This window comes from Marmota monax, unplaced genomic scaffold (assembly GCF_021218885.2).
Source record: "Marmota monax isolate L192 unplaced genomic scaffold, Marmota_monax_Labrador192_F-V1.1 WCK01_AAM20220418_F8-fsc00017, whole genome shotgun sequence".
Classification (NCBI taxonomy): domain Eukaryota; kingdom Metazoa; phylum Chordata; class Mammalia; order Rodentia; family Sciuridae; genus Marmota; species Marmota monax.
The window spans coordinates 23,688,358-23,702,366 of NW_026695241.1; the positions used below are offsets into that span (position 1 = coordinate 23,688,358).

The following is a 14,009-nucleotide window of genomic DNA, read 5'->3' on the forward strand; positions in this document are numbered from 1 at the left end:
TAAGGATGTGGAACTCTAAAGTTTAGAAAGATCAGGTGGCTAGACTTCAGCAGAAGAGACAGTGTATAAAAGAGAAAGCCACCCAGAGGGAGAACTCTGGAGATCTGCAGAGGGTTCCCTTGGAATATTCAGGAAAATACCACTGCATGCAAGTGAGGGAACTACACAAGGGCAGGGAAAGTAGCTCACAAAGGGAATGGAGATATTACCTAGCACTCAGATAGAGCAGGAGAGTACCTGCTCTCACAAGCCAGACTGAAAGAGCTAAAGATTCACAGAGCACTGAGAAGAGACCTCAAAAGGATATTCTCCTCAGTAGTGGGGAATACCACCTCTACTACACATGAGGCCCTAGTCCTACCTCAGAAACCTTAAAATTAAAAAGTGCTTAACAGTATTCCAGAAAAAAGTTCAAGAATATTTCTGGAAATACAAAATTATCTGACACCTAAATGTAATATTTATAGTATGACATTCAATCAAAAATTGCTGAGTGTGCACAGACTCAGAAAACTATGACCCCTAGAGAGGGTAAGAAAATCAGTTAATAAGAACTAAACTGTGATATAGATGTTAGAATTAGTAGACAAGGACATTAAGAGTTGTAACAGAATATTTTATGTTCAAAAAGTCAAGTAAGGAAGGTGGACATTTCTGATTTTTATTTGACATAGAAAAGCTTTGGTATTTTATTTTTAAAATTTTTTTAGATGTACACAATACCTTTCTTTAAATGTATTTTTATGTGGTGCTAAGAATCGAACCTACTGCCTCACACATGCTAGGCAAGTGCTCTACTACTAAGCTACAACCCCAGTCCAGGGAGATATTTTTTTTTAAATGACCTAAATAAACTTCTAGAGATTAAAAATGATAAATTATAAAAAATTATAATTCTGAGATTTAAGAAATGGGATTAATGACAGATTACACATATACAGAAAAAAAGATTAGTGAATTTAAAGACCTATCAATGACACCATTTAAAATTAAACACAGGGGAAAAAAAAGATGAAAATGAACAGAGCATCTGATAACTGAAATATTCTCAGAAGGCAAAGCTGTACATATTTGGAGTTCATGAAACAGTGTGAGGACAGGGTGGAGGAAGCGGCAAGCTGGGAAAGGCAGGAGGAGAAGAACGGCAAAAACATCTGAAATAATGAAGGCTAAAATTTTCCAAATTGAATGAAAAGTTTAAACCCCAAACACAAAAACATGAGGAAATCTACATGAAGGTACATCATAATCCAATTATTCAAAACTAATGATAAAAGAAAATCCTACAAGAAATAGAGGAAGGAAAAAGGTTATCTACAGAGGAATAAAGATAGGAGTAGTGTGAGTAGTAGTGGCACAAGACTATTATAATCCCAAGGACTCTGGAGGCTGAGATAGGAGAATCACAGGTTTGAGGCCAGCCTCAGCAACTAAGCAAGGCCCTAAGCAACTTAGTAAGACCCTGTCTCAAAATAAAAATAAAAGGGATGGAGATGTGATTTAGTGGTAAAGCACCTCTGGGTTCAATCCCATTACCAAAAAAATTAAATAAAGGTAACAGCAGCTTTCAAATCAGAAGCAATGGAAGCCAGAAGCAATGCAACGACATTTTTAAATACTGAAAGAAAAAAACCTGCCTTCTTAGAATTTTACACATAGTAAAGTATCTTTCAAAACCAATTGTGAGATAAGGACTTTCTCAGAAATACAAAGGCTGAAAGAATTTACAGATTCATACTATAAGAAATGTTCTCATAAATCTTTCAGGTAGAAGGAAATATGGATCTACAGTAACTATGGTAATGACATGGCCCACAGGGAGAAGGAACTGTCCTTAAGGAACTCTTCCATATCTGAGCCTGATTAGATAATAAGGTTCTAGGCTTTCCAGCTATCTAGAAATAAAACTTCGGGTTTTTTTTTTAACTTTATTTTATTTATTTATTTTTATGTGGTGCTGAGGATCGAACCAGGGCCTTGCACGTGTGAGGCAAGCGCTCTATTGCTGAGCCATAACCCCACCCCCGACTTTGGGGTTTTTTAGAAGATAATAAGGGCATCTTGCATATGGGAGGGATGCAAGTCATGGATGCTAGAGAGTGGACTGTGGTAGTCAGCCTCCAAAATGGTCCCCATGATCCTGGCTCCCTGGTGGGTATTTCCTTCCCACATTATACCAGGGTTTGTCTATATGACCAATAGAATATGGCACAAGTACCAATGTGTCATTTCCAATATCAGGTTATAGAAGCACAGCTTCTGTTTTGGACTTTCTTTCTCTAGGATCACTTGTTCCAGGGGAAACCAGTTCCCATTTCATGAGGACACTCAGGCCTGCTATGGGGAGGACCACCTGGAAAGGAACTGAATCCTATAAACAACAAACCTCAGAAGATTGCAATATCATAAAAGATCCTAAGTTGGGGATTACTTAACTAAGCCACTCTCAGATTCATGACCTAGAAAAGGCATGAGAAAATAAATATATGTTAAAACCAAATGAAGAGTCATATATTTCAGTGCTATTGACAAACAATATAATCAAAATCAGAAATGAATTCAAAGGTTATTTTCCCCCAACTGAAAGAATAAAATGATTCCTTTACCTGTAATACTGTGAACACCGTGCTTACATGAATAGCAAAATACAGCACACCAATTACAATGCATACCACTAAGTCAGACTGTAAACGCTCACTCTGTGGAACAAGAAAAAGAAATAATAACACAAAATTTTTCAGAAATCTGTCTTTTATTCCCAACTGGCAACGTTTGAGAAATAATTTTTCACTGATACTCTTTAACACTTCTACATATTTCTTAAATATAATGATTACTATAGTAAATCTTATTTTCTTCCTCAATTTCTTTCCTTATCTATAGTGTCAAGGAAATTAAACAACTAGTTTGCATGCTCTAAACATATTGCAATAGTCTTTTAGAATGAAGGTATTTTCCCCGCTACTGGTCAAGAGTTTTACATAGAAGAAAAGAAATTAGATACTTAAGTTATCATATCATTTTTAGGTTATCTCCCTTTAGTAAGTTATATTTTCATTGGTCTTTTGAAATGTTAAAACCACATGCATATGTCCTTAGAGGTTACACAGGTTGAGTACCCCTTAACTGAAATGCTTGTGACCATTTCAAAATTTGGAATCTTTCACATTTAAGAATATTTACCTAGACTTTATACCAATTGAGAATCCTTAAAACAAAAAGCCAAAGTTCAAAATGCTCCAAAATCTGAAACATTTTAAGCATCAATTTAGGAACATTTTGCATTTTCAAGATTAGTAATGCTCCACATGTAGAAAAACCCAGAAACCTCTTGATATTTCTGATATAAACTAGATTCAGAACCTCCTCTTATGCTTAACATGAAATATCCTTTGCTAACATGGAAACTAAAGTCAGAAAAAAAACTGTTTCAATTATATCTTGAGGTAGTTTTGAATTTCTAAAGTTTCTCTAGCTCATATCCACTAATAGTTAAAAGTATGTCCTATTTGATACTTATGTAAATTTTGTCTTTCACAATGGAAATAATCTAAAAACTGGAGAATACTGTTCTGTTCCATAAAACAGATATGAATCTATAGAATTCATCTTCAAATAATTACTCAAAGAAAATAAACAATATTGTAATTTACTAAATTAGAAACGTAAGAGAATTACTGAATTTACTTAAGTATATTAAGATAGATTTGGCTATTGTTCTCTCCTTTAACATGGAAAATGCACAAACTTTTCAAATTGCCCTTGGTAAATAAAACGCCCTAGAGGACTAGTAAGACACTTACAAGGACATAGTTATTTTTGTGTGTGTGGTACTGGAGATTGAACCCAGAGATGCTTTACCACTGAGCCACATCCCTAGTTCTTTTCTAAAATTTAATTTTAAAATGGGTTAATTTGTCAAGGCTGGCCTTGAACTTGTTGTCCTCCTGCCTAAGCCACTGGAATTAGAGATATATGCCTGTCCATAGTTTTTAATCAATAATAAAAACACAATGAATCTAATTTACATTAACACAGTTCTTCCCCCTTATCTGGATACCTGAAATCACAGGCAATATCTAACCCTATATACTATATTGCTAACCATGATGGCTACTAAGTGACTAACAGGCAGGTAGCAGATATACATAGACATACTAGACAGAGGGAGGTTGTCTCAACTGAGACGGTGCAATATTTCATCATGCAAATCAGAATGGCATGCAATTTAAAAGTTATCTATTATTTATTTCTGGAATTTTCCATGAAATATTTTTGGATTGCATTTGACAATGAGTAAGGACAGAGAAGGAGTATTTTATTCATCTTTCAGAGTCTAGTCTAGTCTAGTGTAAACAGGATGAAAAAAAATTGTATGACCAATAAAATTACTTCATTTTCCCTTACCTGGAAATGAATAAATGAATAAATGCCATATTATTCTACATAGAAACGAAGTTTGAGGAATGAACATTTCTTATGAAGGTTGGGTATCCCCTAGACAAAATGAGTAGGTTCAGAAGTGTTTTGGATTTTTTCTTATTTTGGAATATTTGCATTTACCTAATGAGATATCTTAAGGATGGGATCCAAAATTCATTTATGTTTCATATGAAGGATGGCCTAAAGGTAATTTTAAATACTATTTTTAGTTTACCTACATTTTAACTGTGACTGATCCCTTGTGGTCAGGATTGGTATTTTTCACTGTGGCATAATGCTGGCACTCAAAAGTTTTGAATTTTAGAGCATTTGGGGTTTTTTGAATTAAGGATGTTCAACTTGCATGTTAAAAATTGGAGTAAAGGTAATCAACAATGTACAACTAACCCCACTCAATGGGACTATATATTTTCTTCCAATTACTAAAGACTTTCAAAAGTATTCATTATACAATAAAATCAACTGTCTAACATTTAAGACTTATAGTTGAATTAAACAGCTGAAACTTACAACAGAATTCCTAAGTTTCTCAGGCAGTGGGTCTTTTACTTCAGACAGAGGGTCTTCCGGATTTTTTTCTTCTGTTTTTGGAAAAATCTTGGATTGTACCAAAGAGCTTTACATTTTTAAAAATCAAGAGAAAATAATTAATAGAAAATACATATATAACCTGAAAAAAAGTAATGCAAATGATAGTTTATGACAGAAAACCAAGTGACCCAAGTATATTTAATCAAAAGGAAACAGAAAATCCTAAAAAGTCAAAGATATCATAAACAGCAATACAGTAAAAATCTTTTTACTAAAACAGTTTTAATACTTGGGAGGGAAAAAAACCTAACATTTTCAGCAAAGATGGTTAGAATTGACCCAATGTTAATATATTTTGAATAGGGATTATAGATAGACTAGGCCACCAGCACTTTGGAAAAGCATTGGGAAAAGAGGTCTTGGGAGTTCTTTAAAAGAAATGTTAACTTATTTAAATTTCTCTAACAATAACAATTGATTTCACTTACAAAAGTACAGATGGATCACTGCTTTGTCGGCTGAGATGATAGGATACAGCCACTAATAAGCCACAAAAAATGGAGAAAAGTACTGGAATATGTTGACCATCCCATGAATCCTGTTGAGAAAAAAATGTAACAGAACAATAAACTTCTAATTTATAATAGAATCTTTTTATGTCAGTATTTTGGAAAGAATCAATGAATTTAAATTTCAAAAATGTTTTGGTCATATTATTAGTTGCATTTTATTCCAAATAAATTTAGATTTGTTACTTTCTCATGAGCTAGAATCTAGCTGCTAGATTTCTCTCAGTAATAAAGTTCCAGATTTCTTTTTTTTTAGATTATTTATTGTTTTACTGCTTTCTTATTTCTTACTTAATGCAGAGTCAATATTTTTTAATAAGGGTAGTAAGATGTCCAAAATTCAACATTATGAAACATTCAAATAGTAAAATATGACGTGGAAAGAAGCTCTCATTCCTCCAAGCTATCCAGTAGAACCACTGGGATAGCAGCTTCTAGACTTTACTGTGTCATCTTGGTAAACCATGACTCAAAGGAATATGACATCCACTATTCTCTGACCCAGAGGAACAGGAAGGACTCTCAAATGCCAACCAACCATTCAGGCACAGGGGACAGCATTTTGGTCTCCCTTTGAAATGGCCAGGAGATTCAAATGACTCCAACTATAGCAATCCCTCCTTTCATCCAGGACTTAAAAGAGACCCTACCACCACAAGAGTCAAAAGAAACTCCCAAGAAACATAAGACCAGAAATGATTCTGCTGTCAGGGAAGTAAGCTGTGCCTGCACAGTTCTTCTCTAATTCTTTGTAAGAAAATAACCCATTCTGAGATCACAGGGAAGGGGCCTTACACAGAGACCAGCTGAAATCAGGGCAACTATGAACAGCATTTTGCTAGAAGACATAAGTCCTCATCATCCTGAGGGAGGGAGTTGCTGTTGGGTTGTGAATTCTGTTCAAAACACATGTTCTACCTCTGGAAAACTGTCAGCTGCCATATATCTGATTGCAAGTTCAGACTGATCTCTTTTTAAAAGTCCCATAATCTTGGACATCCCTAAAAATCTCGATGTGCCCTGCTCCTACAAGGAACTAGATATCCAAGGGGTGAAAAGAACTCAAAAGAGTTCAAAAAGACGTTGACTCAAAAGAACACGTGGCTGCAGTACATCATACAATAGGAAAGGATAAATACATGACTCCATAGTATGAAATGCAACCTCCATGAAGAAGCAAACACCTCAGGCTGCCCAACTGCAGGCTACATGCCAGCCACACAGTTGGAGTCTAAACACTGGTGATTTCCCTTAAAATATTATCTACCATGACTTTGATCAACTACACTTAAAAGACCAGCAAATTTATATGGAAATACTCAACTATTTTAAAAAGACAAACTTCTTTTTAAATACCAAGAATAGTAGCCAGGTTTACTTAAAAGTGATCAAGATGTCCAATTTAAATAAATCAATTTCAGATCTTCCCCAGGGTCATCTTAGGTTTTCATAATAAGAATAGACAAGGGCCAACTGTACCTCACTGGTAACAGAGGGTGTGGTCACGCAAACCCTCTCTTGAATGACAGACTCACACTTTGCCTGAGGGATCATCTTTGACCCACTCCCGCTTCTGGAACCCAGTATTACAAATGCTCTTTACAACACAGTGCTACTCAAAGAGGAAATAACCAGGAAAAGAAAAGGTCCATTTATTCCCGTCCATGCCATCTAAAGTTACTGAGTACAATAATCAAGCTGGAGAAGAGACGAATCACAACCTGAAACAATAAAAAAACTGTGACATGAGCCCTCTGAATTGCAAGTTTGAACTCAAAAGAATCTGCATGTTGGCAAGCCAGTTTCTTCCCTGAGACGTTTGCTTCACGCTTTGTTTTCTCCCTCTAGCATCTTCTGACTCTCCTAGTTAAGGCCTGGACAGTGTTGAAATAGTGTACAATTTCTCCAGAACCATTAGTCCCCCGAGACCTCAGGCTGGGTGCAGTCTGGCTCTGGCTCCCTAGTGCCTGGCTCTGTAGGCTGCCTCTGCGGCTCCTCCACCATCTGAAGCAGGGAGGATCTCTCCAGCTCCAGCGCCAACATGGCCTGCTTCATCTTGCTCTCACTAATCAGGAGCTTCTCTACTCTGCTTCAAAGCTCTGGATCCTACCATTTGCCACCTGCAATTGCTCAATCAAAGTTCTGTTTGCGTAAGCTGCTGTTGGTTTTCTCTAATTTATCCATTCTTTCGTTGTCACTAAGAGAAGAGGAATCAATAAGTTCTTCTTGAAGTACATGGTACTCAACTTCATAAGCCTATAACTGTTTATCGATGTCTATCTTAAACACCTGATTGATGGTCTTCTCCATTTGTACCAACCCCAAGTTAGGTAGTGTGTTTTTGATAAAGTCCACTATGGTTTCTAAGTTTTTGTGCTGCAGAATCAAGGGCTTATGGCTTCCCAAAAGACTTAGAGCCACTTTAAATATGACCTCTGACCCTTGAAGAAAGATCATATCAAAGAATCTGGCTACAAAGCCCAGTGGGAACTGAGAAGCGAACACGGTGAGGAACCAGGGTGCAGCACAGAGACTGGGGCCGATCTTGTGCTCCTCTAGGTGATCATAGAGGTCTCTGTGGTAGTCATGGAGAAGCCACGAGAGCTGGTACATCTGGATCTGTAAAATTATCATGTCTGGCAGATATTGCTTCTGCAGTCCCATGTCAAACATCAAAAACTTGAGCATTTTAAACGCCTCTTCCTCACTCACATGAAGCAGCAAAATGCCTGCCACAAAGCTGAGGTCTAGCTGAGGCTAGACCTACTTCCTGGTCTAGAAGTGAGTAGGCCTTCAAAATGTTGTAAAGTGACAGTTGCCCTGCTCCGAGCTGGGCAGAGAAGTACAGATGTGTTGGAAAGGTTTGCCCGAGGTCAATAAGAATGGCATGCTGCTGGGAGGTTAGCTGCTTTAGGAGCTCTTTGTAGGGTACATCCTTTGGCTGCTGTTTACTGGGAAACGGATGTTTAAGGTGGAACTGCTTTGCTAGAAATTTCCAGATTTCACCCTGATGATGACAAGGCACACCTTGTCCAACCGCTAAGTGCATATTTTCCATATCAAACTTAATTTTTGATCTTCCTGGAGTGCTAAGCATCTTTTCCCATACTGTAGTTACTTCTTTAAGACAAGGAATGATTTCTTCATAATCGAGCTTCAGGCGTTTGTTCAGCAAGTCATTCTCAGAGGCTTGTAGCTTCTGATTTTCCTTCTCCATTCTGAGGAGCAGTACCTGTCGCAGAATAGCCTTTTCCACAGCTCATGAAGCTCCCGTGATGTCCTCTTCTTTTCCTCTGGTACAGGGCCAAAGGGTCCATCTTTACATACTGGTTCTAAAGGAGACCTCTCCCAGCTGTGAATAATCCTCATATCTGTCAGGGGAGATGCATGCCTTCTGTGGGGTGGCCACACACAGGAATATCTGCTGCCTCCATGAGTGCCACTGGGTCTTCACTGGGGTCCCACCAGAGTCACCGATGTGGTTTGCTTTGGATTCAAGGTCCTTTCATTCGTGAGGCATCTCTGTGCTCACTGAGTGATAACCTCATAAGTTTTCTCTGAAAGACGCCTGGAGACCCCTGAGTGGACTCTGGAAGTTCTGGGCATCCCACCGGTAAATGACTCAGGGTGTTTGCTCGCCTCCTGAAGGTCTGCTGGGGGGAAAGCGAAGGAGGCTTTTCTGCGAAATGGCCCTCTAAATCACTGGACAGGTCATTGAAAGAGCCAAGGAGCTTGAAAGAACTCTCAGAGATGGGCAAGGCCTCCTTATCACCCACTGACGGCTCTTTGCTGATGTTACTTAATGTGCTAGACACAGAGGTGTCCAGATCCACGCTGGTAGAGTTTTCCTGCAGGCCTTTGGTCTTATTACCCTGAGACAAAATACTTTCTAAAGACTCTGTTAAAGATCTCTCTGCTTTATTTTTCAGCATATCTAGCCTAAATGGAGTGGCACTGGCTGGCAATTCACTTCCAATATTTTCTGCGGCAATCTATGATGCCTGCTTCATCTCCCTGACGTGGATGTGTTCTTTCTGCTTCTTTTCATACAAATATCTCAGAAAAGAAATGATCGATTCATTTTCTTGCTGCTCACTCCTTGATCTCAATTTCTGAAGCTCCTCAAAAATAGTTGCCTGTTCCTGATTAGTTAATGTTGTCAGGTGTTTTTGGAGTTCTAGTTTGGATTTGGAAGAATTCATTCCCTCTATCCTCTCACAGAGCTTGTACAGGGCCTGCAAGGGGCAGCCCTCACACAGCTGGGCTGGAGCTTTTGCAGTCTGCTGCACTGCAGCCACTGTGAAAGCCTGTTGCAGGGTCATCATGATTTCATCAACCAGAGCTTCATTTGTACACTGGAACACATAACAGACAAAATGGAAGCCACCACCTCCCGAAGACTCCCAGCAGACAAACCCAAAGTGGTCCACATGTCTAATGCCCTGAGAGCAAAAGGATATCTCCTTAAATTTTTTTCCAGTGCTATTTTTTTTGTTGTCAGGACTGAGGAAGTAAACTTCAGACTGGCCAATCATGAAGAGCATAGTTCGATTTCCCTCAATATTTATTGGCTGCACAATATTGTATCCACTAATTAGGTGGTTCTCAATGTCATTTTCTTCAAAAGAACTGAAGAAACTGCTGCTTCGGAGGCCAGCATCCTGAAACTCCTTCCTGAGGCCAGTGAACACAGGCCGGGCTGGGAGAAGGACTTGCGCATGGGCCAGCGGGGTTCTGGTGCCCGGTTCCAGTCAGCCAGCTGGCTGCAGCTAACGTGGTTGAACTTCTCAATGCATTCGTCAATCAGCTCTGGCGGGGCCTTCTTGTGAGCTATCACAAAAGAGCACCATGAACTTCTTGGCAAACGTGTTGTCAAACTCCCAGAGGCAGTGCAGCTCCTCCTGGTGGGCGATCTGCAGTTCCTCCTGGAGGGCGATCTTCCTAGCCTGGCGGATGGGTATGGAACTGAAGATCTCGGACACCTTGGCCACCCAGCTGAACAACAGTGACATTGCGGCTGGGTGGCTCTGGTTCACTCCCGCTGCTGCTGGCCTGGTGCTGGCCTGGCGCTGTGGGCCTATGGCAGCCAGCAGCCGGGGGCAGGCTCAGGGCGTACCTCAAAGGCTGCAGGGAGGGCAATGGCTCCTCCCCACTCTTACTGCCAGATATGAGCCAGATTTCTTTTGTTATTAAAGCTCTATTCATTTACTGGGAAAATTTTGCTTTTGATGCTTGCTACTACCATTGGTTAATATTTTAAATAGCATGTATAGTAAATTATGTGTTCTTTTTTTGAAGAATAAAATAACTTGGTAAATTCATTATATATAACAATGGAGTAGGAGGACCAGGTATCACGATAGAACATATTAGGCCAAAGAATATCTTGGTGTCTTACATGCTACTTACACAGTACAACCATTTTACTCATGTAATATATACCATACTATTATAATTTCCAGAGCACTTAGCAACATTCAATAACTATTACCTGATAGAATGAATGCATATTCTCACAAGGAAATAATAGAAAGGATAAGCTTTCAAGGACAACCAAACACAGGCAGGTGTCATGTTAGCCCTGTGGCACTGAAGTTATTTCTGGATAATACTAGCATGATATATGGCATGGAGTGGACAACCCTGGTAACAGGAATAGTTCACAGGTATGTTCTATGTGATGGATAACATTCTAATCCTTTGTCTTTCTCAGGGAATTTCAGAATGGAAAATGATAGGAGTACGGTAGTTTTTTACTCAACTTGCCTCCCCATGCCCAAATACTCTTGGAAATTATTCTAATCACAACATACACATTTTGGTAATGGCTAAATCAAAACCTTATCATCATCATATTAAATAGTGTATGTACAGCCCCATTCCTAAGTATTTGTAAATATTTCCTAAATAATTTTAACAGTAACCTTTGGAAACACACACTATTACTCCCAATTTATGGATAAGGAAGCTAAGGCATTCAGTGTTTCAACTGTCCAGTGAAGTGGTGGAACCATAAACTGAACTTCTGACACATTTGAATGTGCTGAGAAGTTAAAAAACATGCAAATTTGCATGAGTTCAAGAATGAAAGATTAATACATCAGAAAGCAAAGGAGAAAACAAGATGTATGAGGAGAAAACAAGATGTATGCAGGAAAGAGAATCTGTAGAATAATAAAGTAAACAGATGTATGAGAAAGAGTAATCTTTGTAAAATGCAACTCTAATCATTTCCTGTCCTATCTCAAATACACTGATAATCTCCCATCTTTAGACCAACACATTCAGAATACAGGGTATTTCATAATTTAGTCCTTGATTACCTTTTTAGCCTTAATGAAGACCATCTTTCCTCATGTACCCAAATTCTAGCAACTCCAAAATTAGTTGCTGTTTTCCTTTACAACACTTTTTTCCCAAATTCATGGCTCTGTATTCTCTGTTTCAACTAGCTAATTCTTACTTGTCCTTCAAAATTTGGTTAAAATCATCCTCCTAGAAAATAGTCTTTATTCCCTTTTAATGTCAATTTATATAACCACAGCATTCTGTTTTATGAATAAATATGTTCCTTGACTTAGTAATCCCAACTAACATATAAATTCCTTGGAAGTGAGAAATGGACCTGGGGATGTGGCTCAGTGGTAGAACACTTGCTTGCCTAGAATGTATGTGCTGTGCATTTGATCCTCAGCACTACCAAAATAAGACCAAAAACAAACAAACTAACAAGCAAAAAAAACCCCACAAAACCAGCAGGAAATGGCTTTTTGCATTGTTCTTGACACACAGTAAGTGACCCACAAACACTACAGAATAAATGAAGCAAAGAAAAATGCTGTGAGTCATTCTTCATAATTATTTCAACCCTAACCATTCTCTAATTGCCTTGCATTAACCACAAAAAACAAACAAATCTCAGAAATTATATGTAAGGGACTGTAAATCTCTATTAAAAAAAAGGGGGGGCTAGGGTTGTGGCTCAGCGGTATAGCACTCGCCTAGCACATGCAAGGCCCTGGGTTCGATTCTCAGCACCACATAAAAATAAGTAAACAAATAAAGGTATTGTATCCAACTACAACTAAAAAATAAATATATAAAAAAAAAAAACCTTAAGATTTGCATGCTTACAATTTGGTGACACAGGTTCATAAGTTTGCTCTCTTAAATGTAAGTTAGAGAGGAAACAGGAAAAGAAAGATGGGTTTGATCTTCAAAGGGAGATAAATAGAGGAAAGGGGAAGGGAGGAGAAAACGGGGAGGGAAAATACCAGGGAATGATATTGAATAAATTATTTTGTTATATTGTGTGCATGCACAAACATGCAACAATAAACCCCATTATGTAAAACTATAATGTACCAATAAAAATACTAAAAATAAACAAAATTGTGTATTAGTTAAAACAAGACAATTTGGTGACTTTAGAGCATGTGGTAATAGGCATCACACTCAAGCTTTCATGTATACTCAGCAAGTGCTCTACCACTGAGCTACATCTCCAGCCCTTGGTGACAGTATTTTTAAAGAGAGCTCATAGGCTCATTCAGATGCTTACCCTAAAATGGCATTAAATTCTAGCAAATTAATTTTTACTAGCATGTACCTTAAATTGTAGTCCTTGAACTTATTCTTACAACTTTAAAGAAACCTTAATATAAAAAATAGTAGTTATATAACTTCATAACTAAATATATAGCATATTCTGTGATTACCATGCTCACCCCATCCCAGATGAGCCTGGTTTTTGATAATCCATTTCTAATACTAACCCATGGTTAATACAGAAAAAAAATTCTTTTAATAATCTATTAAATTTCTTTCAAATTCAAAGAAAATGAAAATAAGAATAATGTGAAATAAGCCAATCCCCCAAAACCAAAGGTTGAATGTTCTCTCTGATATGGGGATGTTAACGCAGAACAAGTTGGGAGGGGAAGAATAGAAGTTCAGTGGATTAGACAAAGGGGAATGAAGGGAAAGGGGTAGGGATAGTGCTATGAAAGGCAATAGAATGAATTGGACATAACTTTCCTATATTCACATACGAATATAACACCAGTGAAACTCCACATCATGTACAACCACAAGAATGAGATCCTAACTAGAATAAGTTATACTCCATGTGCATATAAGATGTCAAAATACACTGTGCTGTCATGTATATCTAAAAAGAACAAACAAAAAAATTTTTAAAAAGAATAACGTTTAGCACATGAACACAATGGAAATTAATGATAAACTGGCACCAGGGGGAAAAACATTTTTAGTCAATTTAAAACAATCTTCATAAAGAAATATAACCCTGGGCTGGGGTTGTAGCTCAGAGGTAGAGTGCTCGCCTAGCATGCATGAGGCACTGGGTTCGATCCTCAAAACCACATAAAAATAATATAGATATTGTGTCTACCTATAACTAAAAAATAAACTTTTTTTAAAAAAAAGAACTATAATTTATTGCTC

The 14,009-nt window shown here is 37.8% G+C and overlaps 1 protein-coding gene and 1 pseudogene across 6 annotated transcripts in view; both read right to left on the bottom strand.

Annotated features, from left to right (window-relative positions):
- Window positions 1-14,009, bottom strand: part of Pcnx1 (pecanex 1) — a 154,478-nt gene that overhangs the window by 44,748 nt on the left and 95,721 nt on the right. For all 6 annotated transcript variants that reach the window (XM_046440992.2, XM_046440991.2, XM_046440989.2 and 3 more), the window contains 3 exons: window positions 5,463-5,572; window positions 4,954-5,059; window positions 2,607-2,699 (listed from right to left, as the gene is read on the bottom strand). In XM_046440992.2, coding sequence (XP_046296948.1) covers window positions 2,607-2,699; window positions 4,954-5,059; window positions 5,463-5,572 — 309 coding nt within the window. The remainder of the gene's footprint in view (window positions 1-2,606; window positions 2,700-4,953; window positions 5,060-5,462; window positions 5,573-14,009) is intronic.
- On the bottom strand, window positions 5,579-14,004 carry LOC124090341 (TBC1 domain family member 1-like; annotated as a pseudogene).